Source organism: Macrobrachium nipponense, chromosome 38 (assembly GCF_015104395.2).
Source record: "Macrobrachium nipponense isolate FS-2020 chromosome 38, ASM1510439v2, whole genome shotgun sequence".
NCBI classification, from domain to species: domain Eukaryota; kingdom Metazoa; phylum Arthropoda; class Malacostraca; order Decapoda; family Palaemonidae; genus Macrobrachium; species Macrobrachium nipponense.
Window position 1 is genome coordinate 11,047,329 of NC_061098.1, and position 18,559 is coordinate 11,065,887.

At 41.9% G+C, this 18,559-nt stretch overlaps 1 protein-coding gene across 4 annotated transcripts in view; it reads right to left on the reverse strand.

Annotated features, from left to right (window-relative positions):
* LOC135209629 (nucleoprotein TPR-like) overlaps positions 1-16,246 on the reverse strand; it is a gene marked incomplete at its 5' end in the record, with an annotated part of 37,297 nt that extends 21,051 nt beyond the window's left edge. For 3 of the 4 annotated variants that reach the window (XM_064242341.1, XM_064242340.1, XM_064242337.1), the window contains 14 exon segments: positions 183-307; positions 574-701; positions 1,070-1,278; positions 1,436-1,570; positions 1,759-1,934; positions 2,581-2,737; positions 3,464-3,583; positions 3,885-4,057; positions 4,651-4,878; positions 5,348-5,522; positions 5,690-5,849; positions 15,348-15,451; positions 15,806-15,902; positions 16,063-16,246. In XM_064242341.1, the coding sequence (XP_064098411.1) occupies positions 183-307; positions 574-701; positions 1,070-1,278; positions 1,436-1,570; positions 1,759-1,934; positions 2,581-2,737; positions 3,464-3,583; positions 3,885-4,057; positions 4,651-4,878; positions 5,348-5,522; positions 5,690-5,849; positions 15,348-15,451; positions 15,806-15,902; positions 16,063-16,246 (2,171 nt within the window). 4 annotated transcript variants of the gene reach the window in all.
* Positions 16,247-18,559: the final 2,313 nt, after the last annotated feature.

Below are 18,559 nucleotides of genomic sequence, written 5' to 3' on the forward strand. Positions count from 1 at the left end.
TAATGTCCATAAATCAAACTTGGTGAGGATTTATTTCAATTGATTCTAAAGATCAAAGTTTTCAGATATCAAAATTATGCTGCAGGAAACAGCTGCATGACCAATATGCTATTAACATTTTTGTGAACATTGCGAGGTGATTTTCACATCATGAACATTAGTATACACTTCATGCTACTGACCTTGAGTAATTTCATTTCCTCTCTCATATTATCACACATCACTTGCATACGGGAGTGCTCCTTCTGCAGCAACATAAATTCTCGGCGTTGTGCTTCAATGGTACCCTCATGGCGACCAACAATGCCTGTCAGGAGTATATAATCTTAAATGTAGAATACCAACTTTGATCGTTTCAATTTTGACATGAAAGCCCACAGCATTTTTTCTTGTCTTACTGCCATTCCATATTAAGACTATTAGTTATATAACTATCAACTTGCGTAAGGCCACCACAGTGACACGAGATGACTTTTCAGAAATAGAAGGTGGCACAGATAACCCAACATTTCATTGAAAGATGTTGAGCACCCTTAGCCATCCACTACAAAAGAATAATCAAAAGACAATTACCATGCAAAGTAGAATTGTTATTCTGCAGAGCTCCTAGTTGACGCTGGAGTACCTCAGAGTTATGTTGTAAGACTTTGAGACGCTCATCATTGAACTCGGCTTGAGATAGCAGCTTCACATTCTCACTCCTACAAGAACAAATTTGCAGATAGTCTATTATCATGTAAGTTCTTTTTCTATCCTTACAGCACCATGAAACCTAAAGATCAATTAAATCTATATATGACCAATGATAAAGACTCTTATCAAGTAAACCAAGTTCCATATATTACAACAGCAACAAAGAATGAAAGGATGCTAAATTTCAATAAATTCTGACTCGGCATACATTACACTGAACATACTATTAAAACCGTTAATAACTGAAAGAACACAGGTATAAACCAACAGTCTTCAAGCCAAAATCTATTTTACTTCTGACAACTGGAACATCTAATAGTGAGGAAATGCATTACACAACTACAAACATCATAAGAAAGCATCTACAAATACATACATTGTTTTCTCCATTGTACTTCTAAGCCTATTGTATTCATCTTGCTGCATTTTTTCATTCTTCTTAACTTCCATCCTGTAATCGTCGTGCTCTTTATTGGTTTCCTCCAGTTTTTTCCTGGCTGCCTCCAATTCCTTCTGTAGCTTCTGCACCTCTTCCTGCGGCACTCCAAACATCTGAGGGGGCTGCTTGACAGGAGGAGTTCTCTGCTATATGATACAAAAAGAAAAGAAAAACACCTAAAACCTATATGTACTTTCTTAATAAGGCACTTCACAACATTAATTACACAAAACTGATATAGCACATGGAAAATTTTATTAAATTATTCCGCACTCCAGACTCTGTCCTCAATAAAATACTTACAGTCTTGGGAGAACGTTCGCTGCAGAAACTCTTGTACATATCCCTCTGTTTCGCAATGTTGTCCATGAGAGACTCTTGCCGTTCCCTTAGTGCTTGTAATTCATTCAACTGTCCCTTCAAAGACTTGAGCTCCTCCTGAGACCAAAATAAAAAATATGTTTCTTTTACCGTACAATTAAAACTATTCTTAAATGAAAATACAGAATTAAATTCATCTACACACTACCTTACTCCATTCACAATTCTTATAAGTAATAGTACTTCTCTTACACAAATTACACATTGGTAAATCTCAACTTGAAAATATTCAATACTATACGTACCTCCATTTCTTTAGTTCTACTACTGATAGTAGCTGCCTCTGACGTTTCCATATCTTCTGACAATTTTCGTAAAGACTCCCGTAGCATCTTGTTCTGCTCCTGAAGTTCTGACACATTACGGAAAGCAACCAAGCGATCCGATATGACGTCTGCTGATGTAGGGCCTGACATCTCTCCTGCAATATCATCAGTTAAGAAATATTACAGACTACAAAAACCAAAACCTTTTAGAAACTACAACTAAAATCAAAAACCTTTCGGAAACTACAATAAAGTAAAATGTCATTAGTATACTTTTATAAAAAAAAATCATCAACCACTTCTCCACTATTCTGTTACAACCACTTCTGTACAAAATCATTCTTAGCGCCACTTATTCCAGAAGCTACCAATTTATATAAAGGCGAGCAGAAAACTTCCAAAAATAATTTTTCATATTTCTATAATGCACAGTTAAGTTTGCTAAGAACTAGCTTTTTATACAGAAATAACAACAACAAAAGGTGGTAGAATTCCATTACTCTTGCCAACAATACACAACATCCTTTCATGATGGGTAACCCTCTCACCGTAATCCTTGTTAAGAACACTACTGTTGCAATAATCTAGCATTTTTTGTTTGTCTACGTATATAATTTCATCAAAAGGTGGTAGAATTCCATTAATCTTCCAACAATACTCAACATTCTTTCATGAAGGATAATCCTTATTAAGACCACTACTGTTGTGATAATCTAGCATGGATTTTGTCTATATGTATAATTTCATTTTGATGAAAAGCAATAACTTCCAATAAAATTGTATGTTCATTTGATGTCTTACTTGGAATGGGAGGTGGTGGTAATCCAGCCCTTGCAGCTTCTACCTGAGTGACAAGAACAGTAACTTGTTTGCTCAAGTCCTTGGCCTGCTGGTTTAGACGATCGTTTTCTCTCTCCAGGTACGATCGCCGTCTCACAGATTCATCCAAGTCAAGTTTCTGAATAAAAATTACCAATCAGGATAAAAATTTGCAAAAAAAGATTGCAATTTGCATATATTTGTATGTGTACAACTGAATCACGAAAGTTTGGAATGTGATAAATGCATAAATAAAGGTATAAGCCACGAAGGAAAGAAAAACAACAAAGTATTGCAAGATCTTTCGACTCAACGTCCTTTACTTTTCCAAGTAAAGGACGCTGAGTCAAAAGATCTTGCTGCTACTCCGTTGTTTATCTTTCCTTTGTGGCTTATACCTTTATTTATATATGTACGTACAAACATATATAGCACCTCAGCTTCAAGGACTTATTCTATATTTCTCCTAGATAGAATGTTAAGTGTAAAGTAGAGGTTAGATTAGGTTAGGAATTATATGGAACTACTGTTGGTTAAAAGATACAGGGTTTTGGTTACTTATAAGTTGAGGAGCTACTGAATAGCAACAACATACATAAGCTACCTCATGATATTGAATGCTTTTGTTCGGTTGTGAGGATTCATTAAAAAGATTAATCATTATCACCAGCTACTTTATGTGTTACCTTTCTTGGTTTTTATACTTGTACACTGAAGGTAATATTAGAAAAATTACACATTTCACACTGAAAAATTGGTACCAAATAAATTTTAAAAATGTAGAAAAATAACGTTAATTGACAATGAGTAATCGTAACAAGGCAATCGGTAAAAATGCTCTACAACTATAGTATAAAACACTGACCTGTTTCTCTGTTTGAGACAAGCAGGATTCTAACTGGGCATGCAAAGAATTAATAGTTTCCAGAGCCTTTTGATGTTCTTCACGATGCTTCTTGAAGACTGGCACTCGTTCCTCAATTTCCTGTTAAGCAAACATAAAAGTGAGCAAAATAGCCCAGTCAAATTCAATTAGAATTACCTATCAAAACAGCTGTCCTCCACTACTTGGAGAGAGAGAGAAAAAACCAGTATGAGTAAATTAATGCACTTTGAGGAAATATGTTCATAAGAACAAGACTTAAAATCTAAGTTTCTAATCTCAAAAGTTCTAAATAAACCTCATTCTTAAAAATCTTACATGGTCAAAATGCTTTTAAAAGCCAAACAAGTCCTTCAAAATTAAATACACACATGTATCTATGTATCTGTATGCATCATATTACCTCTACAATTCCATCTACATATCGATGGAGTCTTTTGTTTTCCTCTTCGACAGCATGAAGCTTTTCCGAAACATTCATGTACTCCGAATACAGTTGCGTAAGACTTAAGCCACGGCTAATCAAGTTGCTTGCTGCACTTGCTGCTGGAGACAGCTCTTCCAGGCCTGAACTATCTGTAAAATTCATTACTCCACACTGAGTACATTTTGTACAACCTACAGACTAGAGAAAGCCATTTTTTACATATCTTTTATTTCATAGTTATTGCAAATTTATTTACCAAAATGAATTACTATATATCTATTCTGTAAAGTATAAACAAAAACAAAACAGAGATGAGTAATTTTAATATAGATACCCAATCCTCTTTATATATATGCTTTTAAATATATTTTGATGTGTTTTGTTTATGCTATAAACATAGGATATCTCTTGTTGGATATGACAAACGTATAGGAATTTGTGATAGGTATGCTGCCAGCATTGCAATTTATCTACCAAGTCTGCTTTGAGGTAAATGTCTTTAGATTTCTTAACTGTAAGATAACAGGCATGAGCAGTGTTTGCCAACTGGCTAACTATGGAATTTTGTCACCAATTACATAAACACTTTAATCATCTATACTTACAAATACTAGACCACAAATACCACTTAACACTTAATTCACTATACCTTTTGGGCAATTTTTACTGTACATGAATACACAGATTGCATCCATTACCTTAAAACATGAAATGCCTTGCATATGACTGAACTTAGTCTTACCCTTCTTAGCACTGGCACTCAACAGCACATTAGCCTTGTCCAATTCCTCCTTCAGTTCCTTGACCAAAGCCTCAGACTGTCTTCTGGCAACTGCGTGTTCCTCCTCTAATTTTTCTTTTGTTCTTTCCAAAAGGCCATACTGTTCGCTTGCGCTCTGTAATAGTTGACGATGTTCTTCAAGAGCCTTTTCTAGCTCAACGCACCTTTCTTTCTCATCTTCCGCTGACCCTAGAGTTGAACAAACATGAGCAGTTCATTAATACCCTTGCATAACTTTCAGATATTGCAAATTTTATAAAAATAAACCAATCTTCATTGGCAAATTTTAAATAAACATTGCAACAGAGGCAATTCCACTAATTAAAATTACAATCCTTCCTATTCCACAGTCAGAACTATGTTATAAATAAAATCAAACTTTTTAATTCCAGGTTATTTGATTTGAAATTCAAATCAAGCCAGTCATGGTGAGATGCTTCAAATGACAACAGTCATCCACTTGAAACAGACAGCAACAACAAAATAGGAAAATATTATTTTGATATGGAAATGGCTCTAAAAGATATTCACACTGGGAATTTGTATTAAAGGAAGGAAACTAGAACACCAAGGAAATGAAGGAACCTGGAAACGTGTAGGTGTCGCGTTTGTGAAATATCGAATGGAAAGGCTGAATAAACTTCCAACAAGATACTACCTTGATATATTTCTGCTAACTTCTTCTGAGCTGCAAGCTCTTGCCTGTACATTTCGTCTAACTTTGTCTCCGACTCTCTGGATGAATTCAAAGCAGTGAGGAGCTCCTCAATTCTTTTATTTTTTTCATCAATCTGTTTTTGGCACATTTCTTTCTCCTCCTTGACAACACGCAGCTAGAATAAAAAATAACATTTCGTTTTCATAATGTACTTTGCCTCAGTGGTTCACACTAATTTCAGTAGTGTAACTAAAAAATTCCCAAACCAAAATAACATGATATAGCAAAGAGAAATCATTTCTACTCGTACAAAACTATGGACAAACAGAACACTTGACTCACCTCTTCAATGTTACGATTGAGAGTTGCCTGCAGGTTCAAAATTGTTGAGGAATGTTCTCTCCTTTGGTCAAGATTCTCCTCAGCTCGTTCTCTAATCTGTTGCTGCAATACATCAACTTGGCGAGACAACAGGCTTTTTTCTTGTTCTAACCTTTTCTCTCTGAAAGATAAAAACAAAAAAAAAAATTGGTATTGGTCTAATGTACTTTATGGCTGTGGTTAATTCTCCAGGAAGTACTTTGCTGACATAAAAAAAAGGTAGGTACACAATTGTCCCTACCAATTCTGGTCCCCTGGAATGAAGCATTCAACTAACCCTCAGGGTAGGTTAGACTAAGTTACTAGCAACCAGCAGTACCAGGAAACTGAACTGTGAACACAAACAAGTGGTAAATAAACACCTTTAGTCTTTTCTTTATACTAAATATCAAATTCGATTACATATCTTACAGACATAAAATAAGTGGTCAAGGGTGATAAGTAAAGCAATTCATATTTACCTTGTTATGAATCTAAATTCTAACATAGTAATCCCTAAAGAGGTAAATTCAGACATACAAATACATTTAACTGTTTGATGATCAAGTATCAAATAAGAGAAAGATGTTATTTGATGTTAATTCTACATACCACCGAGTATTCAAAGATTCTTATTTTATTAATGACCCTTATAAAACAGGATCCGTCTTAGATATTATCAAAATTATTATTAACTGTTTAGCTAAAGTTATGATAAAAAATATGTTAATTTAGGATTACTACGCCTTCCTGCTTTCCGCTTTTAATATACCACTTTAGACATAAGGAGTCATAAGCTCACAGTTTTCTACTTAAAAGTATTTGTATGGAAAGTGAAGATTTTATTTAAAACTGCCAACTTTATCAATAAACAAATTGGTAATGAACTCAACTTTTAGGTAGTTAAATTTTTTTTCAGCATTTCATTAATATGACAATTTGTCCAAAATTGCATTTTTCCTAACTATACAAACCTGAGGTCCTTTTACAATAGGAAGGTACTAGCGGCAGCTGGATAGGTCGTAAGCTTTCGAACAAGGGGTTCGGTAGTTAACTGCTTGTCCGACAGGCGCGCGCGCGCGACTGGGAGGTAAACAAATCACTTTTGCTTTTGGCCCAAGCAAAACTGCAGAGTGAGGGGTGGCATGAGGTGGGACTATGTGTAAAAGGACCTCAGGTTTGTATAGTTAGGAAAAATGCAATTTTGGACAAATTGTCATTTGTTCCGACACGGCATACAAACCTTCGGTCCTTTTACAATAGGAAGACTCACTTCTTGGTGGGAGGAATCTGAGTCTTTTGTGAACAGACTGGTGTTCGCCCAACCTTGGAATGCCTCCCTGGTCGTAAGAGCGAGGGAGGGATCCAAGCCTCTGTCCGATTGATCGGGGTGTGCACCGCAGGATCAATGGTCAGACCTCTGGACCAAGTACTAAGAGAGGGGCAAGCGTATCTCTTCGTACCAGCAAACAAGAACAAGTTCCTATTTGCAAGAGGCAACATAAAGTTATGGTTTGTCTCTTGTTGTTGGCATCCACTTCCCCCCCCTTCCCCCGCCCTTGTAGGGATAACTTTGTGGTAATATTCGCTCCCATCCCTAGTGAAAGGGATAGGATGGGGCTCTGTCGAGTAGCTCACCTGCATCTCGCCTTATCCAGCAAGGTGATGACCGTATCCCTCTACCCACAGGTAGAGGGGGAGAAAAAAGATAGGAAGAGAAGCCAGTCACTCTCTCATTCACTTATCTATTCTTACAGTCACACCAGGACTCGATGCTGTTCAGCCTGCTAGGGTCTGGGTTAGCTACACAACGTGTTGAGCAGCCATCGCGGGTCCCAAGGAAAAACGATCCAAGGACCTGTGGGCAATATCCAATAGGTAGAAGGAGGTGCCAGTGGTCTGGTTGTACCAGACCCCTGCCTTCAGTACCTGCGCCACGGAGAAGTTCTTGTGTAACTCGAGGGAGTGTACTTCTAGGTCATCTTGGTGCTGACGAAGAGTCTTCAACACTCAGCCTGGGATGTCGAGTTTCTTCAGAAAGCGCGGTCGCGCTTTCACAGGACAAAGCAGCATCTCCTTCGCATCGAAGGCGGTGAAGTCCATTAGGGAGGGGATTGTGAAAGACTCTAACCGATCGTCAGGAACCGAAGGGTTCTGAGTCTTCGCTACGAAGTCGGTACAAAATCGAGCGTCACGAATCCCCATCCCCTGGATGCTTGACTTCGCAGGAAAAGTCATGCAATTACCTCAGAGGAAAAGAAGGGAATGGTCGTATGACCTATCCCTCTTCTCGACTTCGGTGATGTCCTGTACCCATACTGGTCTATCCGTCTGCAGCGAAGTGTCTCACATTCTCCTATCCCCATGCAGTTGAAGTTCTTCTTCTCGGTAGTGGATAGGACACCGACACTCAATGGTGGTGTCGATGGTATGGGTACTGTGACAAGCCGTTATGGACGAAGAAAAGACTGTTATGGAACAACCTAACTAAGTCCACAGCGAAGTTCGTAACTGACTTGGGCGCTCTGACAGCTGCCGACTGACTGCGTTCGGTAGGAGGCAAGTTGTCCAAGCACCCGAGCAAGTCACGTGACCTTCGCCTTAAAAGGGTTATGCCAAGAGACTAAACAAATAATTTGTTCGTCACCGATGCCAGAAGGCGAGGTGATGATTCTCTTAAGGCATGTGCCCAACAGGCGAAAGTCAATTGCCTTCTAGAGACCGAGGTCCCAGATGGCAAGATATCTCATAGTATAGTTGATTCTCAGCTAAGGAGAAACAACACTGTGTCGTTGAAGACGAAGGTGTACAGAAAATGCAACCTACGTCTTCACAGCTGAACCGAGAGAAGGATTCTCAAGATTCTGAACCTGTGCTACAAAGACTGAGAACGCTAACCGCTATTCATTGCTGTCCGGTGAGGATCGTAGTTGCAATAAAAGCGGAGCGCTTTTCAGTAATGAAGACACAGGGAAATACTGCCTGAAGAACTGCTTCTCATGGGCTGAACATTTGGAAGTAGAGCTGTCAGGTCGGAGAGTAGGCGATGTCTTCTGACACATCTGTTAATGGGGCGGGCGAACAATGAATAATTGCCACACCTACGAATACGAGATATTTTGAAGACAAACTCAGATGTCTGCAAAAATCATTCGCATTATCGCTGTGCGATGCAGCGGGGAGACTAGTACAGACTTCTGTTACCGTGCGGTAAACAGAAAGATGAAAGAGTCCAAGAGATATCTCTGTTGAAAATTCTCGCAATGTCGAAGGCGATGAAATCGAGCGTCACAGCAGTAGATGGTCCTTCATTATTGCGAGAATCCCCGTTAATCAGAGACCTAAGTCCATGATTGTTGGGTAGAGATACGGTTCGGTAGTCAATCAAACCAGAGGAGAGAGAGACGTAACCGACCGTGCATCTCCGAGACCTAGCTGATACTGAGCTGCTATCAGGCAGTTCAATACGCAGTAGCTCTCGGTGACTCGTATCCTGAGTTGCCAGTTAATCCCTTCCCACGAAGGAATGCGTTCGGCTAGAACCATTGAGCATAAAGAATACGCTCGAGCAATTATATTTAAACGAAATGGATTTCGGTAAATACAAAAGTTGATTTGGTGTTGTCGTGACAATACCAAGTATCTAAAATCGAAACTGGATAAACTGTTGGGAGGTTGCAGGCACCCCGAGTTGCAGTTCAATTAAGATACAATTCGTCTAGGTCACAAACCGTAGAGTAACTACGTATGCGCCCTACCCCCCGGACAATTCAACTGTTTAAAAGAATCATGTCGCGAGGGTAACATACGTTAGATATTTTGAGGTTCTGTACCACGACCTCCATCCTAAATTCTTTTCCCCTCGAGGAATGAGAATAAGATTGGAGATCGACCGCCTTCGGTCTCTAGTCAAGAGAGTGAAGGAGAAGTTTTTCCAAAAGAAACAGCTTCATGGGTGAACAGAATACGAAGACGATAGTTCAAGCCAAACTGGAAGTTCCCGTCCGTTCTTCTCTATTCCAGGTTAATCGCCTACTGTGAGATACTCTTCTTTCAGCAGCAGTCTTCTTCCAAATGCTAGAAATTACAGGAATTCAAGCATAAGCGAGGTTCCCGATTATCGTGTAACAATTATCGGGGGATTCGCTCACTTTGGAGACCGTGGTCTCGCTAAGTGTGTTTGGAGATCGTAAAAAAACTCGAACACTCTGAGTGCGCTAGAAATTCCGTAGAATTCTAAGCACTCTGAAACAAACCCCCCCCGAAATTCGTCAAAACGATATCGCTGGTGGTCCTCTCGATTCCCGTAGAAATCGAGAAAGGGGCAGGATCCCTCCTCAACGACCGGGGCTTACGTCAGGTAGGACCCGAAGGTACCCCCGGTAGCGCAGCCCCTAACGTGGGATCTTACAGAGAAATCTCTGTAGGATCCCTCCCCTTTCCCTCGTAGCCGTAAGGAGAGAGGGAATGGGGAGGAATTGGATACTGGCTCGCCTTCCAGCGGAACTAGCAGTTGGAGAAGAAAAGGAGGCAGCCATCGCCTTACGGCGATGGCCTCTCAGATGTCTGGGAAAAACGTATCGTCAGGGGAAAATGTTTTCCCCAAGGAGGGTTTACGAACTCATACTGTAGGTAAGGGTCTGCGCCACATGTGAACGTCGTCTGGGTGGGGCTGATCGACACCTGACAGGAGAGAGCCGATACCGTCCTCCGACTCATTCCAGTCCTCGTCGAGGTCGAAACCTCTCAGGAGGACCGAAGGGGTATTCAAATACGGTGTCCGAAGACACATAGAAACGCCTCTGTCGCAGTAGAGGAGGTGAAGTAGCTTGTTCGACCGGCCAGAACTGAGAGAGCCTTCTTGTCCGGAGACAAGAGACTACCTGGTTCCAACACAGTCGGCAAGCTCCGATCGCGGCAGACCCACCGTCGATTTGGGTTCCCTCTCGGGCCCCAAAACGACTCGAGCCGAGACGTGGCTCTGCTGGTGGGAGCGGCGATCCTTCCCCGAGGTCGTTATTTTTGTGCTGACGAATCAGCGCCGATAACCTCGGCAAAGTTCCTCTGGATCTCGGAAGTCACAGCATCTTGCAGAGTAGGACCGTTAAGCCCTTCGAACAAGAGCATATTCCGAGAACCTTCCTCCTAAGAAGGGGGAACAGCGACAGCCCTCTCGGTCTTCTCCATCCACTTGCGCATACGTCCTGGCCGGTCCAAGAACCGTGCCTGGCACGTAGGGCGTCGTGGTGGGATCATGAGGGGCGCACCCCATCACGATCACTCCTCAATACCTCGCTCCTCCTGGTGTAACCCGAGGAGGTTGAAGGTACGGGAGAGGCAGACCTGACGCTCCCTCCTCGCTCACTGGCAGAACCAGCAGGCCTTGGATGGACCCTGCGAGGCGATCGTTCAACCCGCAGGGGTGGCGATCGAGCTGGCAGGCCTGGTGGAACCGTCTCGCTGTGGAGAACGGCTGGACTGAGCACAGCGGCCCCGATATCTCGAGTGTCAGAAGAGCTGGTGCTGGTTGCCGTACCCGATCGCTCTCTGCGAGAGCGGACGGTTCAGGCCCTGCAGGCTCCACTGTCAACAGTGAGAACCGGTGCTTGTCCTTACGGCTGGTCACGCGTCGCTGGTTCCAGCCATGGCTGGCACCGGCGAACGGGGGACCTCTTCCCAGCCTCAGCCCCGTGGCCGTCCGTGGACCGTCAGTCATCCCGGGTAGCCAGCTGGTCGCCGCGAGAGCGAGAGCTGGTCCCTGGTAGCGGTCGCGGTGAGTTGGCTGTCACCAGTCTTTTCCGCTCCGTGCCGTGGGAACCTGACGCTGAGCGGGCCTTCAGAGGGTCTGGTTCCTGGCTGCACGGTCCGCTGGTAGTCGGACCGTACACTCGGTACCTCCCGTGAACGAGAGGCCGAGACGGACCCTGATGCAGTGGCAGAACCACTGACACCAGGCGAGGAAGTACCGGTTGTTTAGCCGATACCCCTCTGGTCCCCGTAGTCTTCTTCCTTGCGGAAGAAGAGACGGGCCCCGCTCCCGAAGGAGCAGGAGGACCAACGGAAGGAACCCTCCCGTCCCACCGAGGTGAGACGGGTCCCGAGAAGCTCCCGAGGGAGACTTCTTAGGAGGGAGGAGGCAACCTTCTTCTTCCTCGGCTGTGAAAGCCTTAGAATCAGGGTGAATAAGTGGCGGCAGCCGATGACGATGAAGAAGATGAAGGCGACTTTCCTCTGTTCTTCGTCAGCTTCCTCAGGACAGACGTAAGATCTGCCATCCAGGGCGGAGCCGGGGCTGCTGTAGCCGAAAGCCACAGGGCCCGGCGGAACGCACCTGTACAGACAGACCAAAGTCTGGGGTAGTACCACCACGAACAGGGACGACGTCAGCAGGTATGGACATCTCAGGAACAGCAGGCACAGCCAGCACAGCATCGGCAGGGACAGCCAGCGCAGCAACGGCAGGGACAGCCAGCGCAGCAACGGCAGGGACAGTCAGTACAGAATCAGCAGGTACGGCAGGCAGCACCGGAAACACAGGAGGTGGAGCAGCAGCCAGCAACATACATGGTACGGCGGCAGGTCCAGGGGGCGCGAGCTCTAGGGCAGCGGAAGTGTGGTCGCGGCAGCGCGGCAACCACGAGCGGCGGCGCACGCCCCCCTCTCGGTACGGCGAATGGCACTTCACAGCGGCTGTAGGCAAGACTGTTACCACGTGAGGCGAGTACACAGGTGAGGAGGGACGTCGTCACCTGGAGTCGATATCGTTGTCGTGGTCACCACTCCATGGGTGACCGCAGCAGGCCCAGACATAGAACCGCCGCCCCTGGACACTTGGCACGCCCTGCAACTCGAAGGACGCCCATACCTCACCAAGGTCCACCCTCGTGGCAATAGCACCTGCGGAAATAACAGTAGTAGTGATTAGTGGGGGGGAAGTCCCCTCGCGCGGGTGAGCCCACACCGAACGAGCGGAAGACCCCGAATACAATTGTATATCGGGCACGAGTGCCCTCCCCCGCGCTCGACGGATCGGGCGAGGAGAAGAACCCAGATAACCTCCCCCCGAAGGGGAAGGGCCATCTGTGGGAGCTGAGCGGGGGGGAGGGGGGGGGGGGGGGGTTCTCGTTCCCTACCCCCGCACAGCACCCATGTACCCAACAATAATAAGAGCCCGAGAGCAATCGTGCCCTCGGCACCAAATGCAAGGGCATAAGGATCAATTCCCTGACTGAGCGGAACTTGAACCAATATAATATTATTGCAATCAATAATAAAAGGAATAAAATGAAAAAGAATCTTGCATTACGATTCACTTCACAATGAATAAGGGCTCGGAGCGAGCGCATTTGCGCCCTCGGTACCGAGCGCAAGGGTAAAAGGATCCATTCCCGATTATGAACGGAAACCTTGATCCATATTGAATTGATGCAATCAAAATATATATGAAAAATGAAAAAGAATACTGCGCTTGCGATTTCACTTCATACAAAATAAAAAGGGGAAGGATCAATTCCCGGGAAATAGTGGAAACATTGATCCAAGTAAATAATGCAATCTCAATAAAATATGAAAATGAAAAAGAACTGCACTTGCAATTTCACTTCATTCAAATAAAAAGGGGAAAGGATCAATTTCCGGGTAAGAGCGGAAACTGATCCAAAATGAGTATTGCTACAATCAAAATAAATATATGAAAATGAAAAAGAATACTGTACTTGCGATTCCACTTCCATACAGAATAAGTTTTCGTGCCGAGCGCATTCGCTCGGCAACGAGCATACAGGTCAAAAAAATATAAATGAAAAGGGCACTTACTTACGATTTTCATCTACACATTTCCAACCAAAATATAAGCTCGGAGCAAGCGCTCTCCTGCCCTCAGCACCGAGCATACACAATACGAGGATCATTCTTGGGAAAAATGAATTCCCGCACTTACGCCCTTCAGTCCCGGCACTCGGGTAATCGGAGGGCGTGGAGAAACCAAGATCCTTTAATTCACAATTGAATTCAATGGAAATAAATATGAAATGATTGTACTTACAATTCAGTTTCACTAGATAAATAGAAAAAGAAAAACACAACCATGCAAAGCAACGACGATGAAGCGGGCAGAGAGCGATGATACACGTCTACACGCCAGCAGGCCGAAAGCAAAAGTGATTTGTTTACCTCCCAGTCGTGCGTGCGCGCCTGTCGGACAAGCAGTTAACTACCGAACCCCTTGTTCGAAAGCTTACGACCTATCCAGCTGCCGCTAGTACCTTCCTATTGTAAAAGGACCGAAGGTTTGTATGCCGTGTCGGAACAATTTCATATTTTACTTCTGGTGTACCCTATCAGTTCCTTGATGGTGAAAAGGGTAGGGCAATGGCGGTGACTGGCGATGCTAAATCAAACATTCCCACTCATGTTGTAAGGTATTTGAAGGCAGCATAAGTTATACAATGCAAAAGTAATTGGTTTCTTATTAATATTTGCTGATTATTAGAAGCCCTCATAATTTTCTGACTTTTAACAACAAAAAACAACACTTTTTTACTTAAACTTGGCAAAAAATATTTTCCAGCGCTGCCAGTTTCTATCTCAGGTGTTAAGCTGACCTTAGGGGATAAAGATGTCAAACAGCCAGGATTAAACCCCCCCTTGGGAAGGGTAGTCATCACTTAATTGTCCTTCATGCTGGGCTGGTACCATTCTTAAAGCAAATATTTTTTTTAGTTCCAAAAATTAATAACATCATAAATTTTTTAAATAAGACAGGTTTCTCAAATAAAGTCTAAATTTATTTTATTTTATTTTTTTATTTTTTTCCCTTCTCTTTCTCAGGATTAATCCCTGAGAACCAGCCCGAGAAGAGTCTACTTGAGACTCAGAGGTCTGGAAAAACTAAGCCCTGTTAATAGTAAGTTCCCAAAATTAATTTACTTTTATAAATGAAGAATTGTTACTTAACAGTTTTGTATATATAACGTGCAGTAATATTATCTATATATATAGTCTTGTCATTTTTGTCTATTATTATTATCACTATATGACATTCATGGCCCAAATAATCATTTATTTGTTTTGACAAACCCTTATGAAGATAAGAGGGAAAGAAACGTGGGAGTACATTATATAAAGATAATAATATCTCTCTCTCTCTCTCTCTCTCTCTCTCTCTCTCTCTCTCTCTCTCTCTCTCTCTCTCTCTCTCTCTCTCTCTCCTCTCTCTCTCTCAAATTAACACAAAAACAAGTAAATTAAAAGTGTGGAAGTCCAGTAGGCGTATATGAAAAACAGACCTGGAGGAATGGAAATATTTTTGAAGGAGTGTCGAGGCAATAGGGAACACCCAGAAGTATACTGCTCCCAGGAGACATTAACAAATGCCAAGGAGGTTAAACCTCCTTGACAGACGCACAGATTAAAAGGGGTAAATAGGAAGGGTAGGCCTTTAAAAATTCGAGAGAAGTACATTTGGCAACGTAGGGGACAACGCCTAAATCGCCATGAAGGAGCTGATAGGGTATAAGTCACCATAACCCAGGAAGGTCAAGGTACAGATGACTTAGTATATAGTTGTAAAAAAAAAGTGGGAACTAAGATGACCCAAATACTTAAAGCGGAAACAGATACTGCCATCAATAAAACTTACTTGTACTGAGCCTTAAGTTCTTTGCTGGCTGCTTCTTCAGACTTAAGCATGGCATCACACTTAGAGCGTAAGGCCTGGGTCAGCTGTTCTTCCAACACATTGACCTGGAAATTACAAGAATCAATTAAAACACTTTCAACCATTAACTTACAATTTAACACAAAAATTCCTGATGTTACTTAATAATGTATAGTAATACCCAATATAATAAATTAACTAGCCTTGCCAACAGTACGTAATGAGTTACAATTCTAGACATTCACAGGACCTGGTCCAAAGGACTTAATGCTATGTGGGATGAAACTTGGGAAATACAGAGTTGAAGAAATCCAACAGATATGTATGAAAGGGAACTGGGAACATCTAAAGTACAAGCACAATACAATGCCACTGGGGGGAGAAAGGGATGCTGTATAAAACCTTTCACATACTGAGTACATTCGAAATAAGGTACTTGCCTGCTCCTGAAGCTCCTGAATTCTACGTGTTCTAGTCTCCAAGCTACCAGCCATGGCAGCCGACTGTGAAGATACGTTTTCTTGCTCATTCTGGGACCTTAAAATAAAATTTTATCATTAATAAGAATTACTATATATTCTATAAACATTACAGCAATGTCAAATCATTACTATACACTGAATTATATCTCTGAAAACATCACTTCTTTCTGCCAAGAACTACATAATGCAAAATAATACCTAGATCCTATACTTACTGTTGTAATTCACGTGTTAGCGAGATAACTTTTGTTTTGTAGTCCCCCAGTTCATCTTCCAATTTGATTATCCGACTCTCATTGGATTCTCTGGCACTGGCGGCTTCCTCTTTCAAGGCTACTTCTTCCTCCAATTGTCCACGTAGCGTTACCAGTTCTTTCTCTAAATTAAATCTTTCTTGATCTAAAAAATAAACAAATAAATAAACATCATATGGTATTTTCTTTGATTTTTCTGAACTCCTGAACAATTTTTCAAGGGTATAATCAGACATAAATAAAACAATACAAAAATGCAAAAAGTACATTGTAATGTTCACAGCAAAAGTGTTGTCTCATGAATCTGGTTACTTTTTCAACAACAAATATATATATTCATATGAATTATCATATACATAATAATTTTATGCAATTCATAACATTATTCTGGTGTTTAACCAATTACTTAAATATCATCTAGTGCACTAGCGTCCCGGAAATTCGCTAGGTTCCCCCCCACATGTCCTGATGGCCGCCAGAGTTTACCATTGTTGTAAAGGAAACTGTACTAGCTAGCATTTATGGGTACAATTTTTTGGCAGATTTATCACAGGAAATGAGCATTTTGTTTACACAAGTAAGTCGGCAAACATCGAGATGGCGTCACTCGTCTACTTTTAAGGAGTTTTAAGCAAAACTTTTGAGAGCGTCATGGCCAGCAGGTTAGCACTGCATATGGCTAGACCTTCTTTACCGTCTATTCAATCACAAATATGCCCTTATTTCATAATTTAGGGGAAAACACATATTCTGATAAGAGCATAGAGGTATGGGTGTGTTGCTTAGAAGGGCCACAATTCTCACTGATGCTGATGGCAGAGCATTCAAGTGCTTTTTCTGGAAGTGGTCACGGCGTGAGTGGAATGACGAACTGTGCTGCGGCATGATCATTTACCCTAGCCTATATCATGGCGACCAAAGATAGTTTACAATGCACTGGTGTTGAAGTGTTTGATTTATTTGTTTGATTTTATGTACAGCCCTCCACACGTCTTCAAAGTAAGTTGCTTCTTATATCTTATAATTGTCTATTAGTGATCTGCTTTCAGAAGAGGATATAGTCTTTGAAACAAGGGCAAAGCACTGGGACCTATGAGATCATTCAGTGCTGAAACAGAAATTGATGGCAAAAAGGCTTGAAAGGTTTAACAGGAAATTGTTAGGAGAAGGTTCAGAAAAGTCAGATGGAAGAAAGAGAATACGAACGGGAGAATATGAATGGAAGTAGAGTCAAAAGGAATGGAAGGGGTTGCAGCTAGGGGTCGAAGGGACGCTGTAAACAACCTTAAGTAGGGTAAGTAAAATACCAAATGGCTGGCCTCTAGCGTAGCGCGGCCACCTTCCCCAAAAAGTACTTTAAGGGGGCCGGCCGGAACGCCTATATATGGAGGTAAAGGGCGAAAAATGCAGTCATGAAAAAATTCATGGAGCTTCATATGGCAATTGAGAATACGTATACAAAATATTTCGTCAAATTCCTCTTACTTTCGTAGTTACAGGGTAATTAGTTAAAAACGTAACTCAATAAGCCTAAAACATTGATCCGTACTAGAAAATGCAATATTTCCTCTATTATCGTAAATTTTGATAATTATTGTCAAAGAAATTGGGAGAAATGGCATCTGTAGACATTCCCCGAGTCGAGAAGGAGACTTCAGGCCAAGTCCAGTGACAGTCCTGATTTAGTGCGATCACAGACTTCAAGGAGTCTACACATTCCATTTCACGTCTGACATACGCCTGCTTTTATGTATGTTTATGTATGTTTCGGCAAGAATTTCATCATGCCAATGAGGAAAAGACAAGGAAAACATCTCGCTAACAGACGAAGAAAAATCGCTCAAGTATTATTACAGAATATCATAATATATGCGTAGTTAGTGAAGAGAGAGGGGAGGGTTGCTTAGTATCGCCCCCGTCTTGCTTGACAGCACACGTCACACTGTGCCCAAGGCTACGATCTTTGAGCAAAGAGATCTTCATTCATGATAAATAACAAAGTTTTGGTTTTTTTAAACCCAAAATGGAATATGAAATTCATAATAATCATGATTTATTAAATGTCTTTGTAAAAAAAGAGTACGCCTTCGTAGTTTCACCTCTTGACATTCTCTTGCATTTACGTTTGTTTATCTTTGTTTTGGGCAAGAATTTCATCATGCCAAAGAGGAAAATACAAGGAAAACATCTCGCTAACATACAGAAGAAGAAAATTCGCTGTAATAAGCCGAGTTAGTGAAAGGGGTGGAGAGAGAAGAATTGCGTAGGAAGGAGTGCCTCATCTTGCCTCAAGCAGTGCCCCAGGCTGCGATATATGAGCAAAGGGATCATCATTTATGATTAAATTATGATAAATAACATAGTTTTGGCTTATTAATACACAAAAAAAGAAATATACATTCATAATAATCATTATTTATTAACATTGTCTTTATAGAAATACGAAGGAAAACTTTGA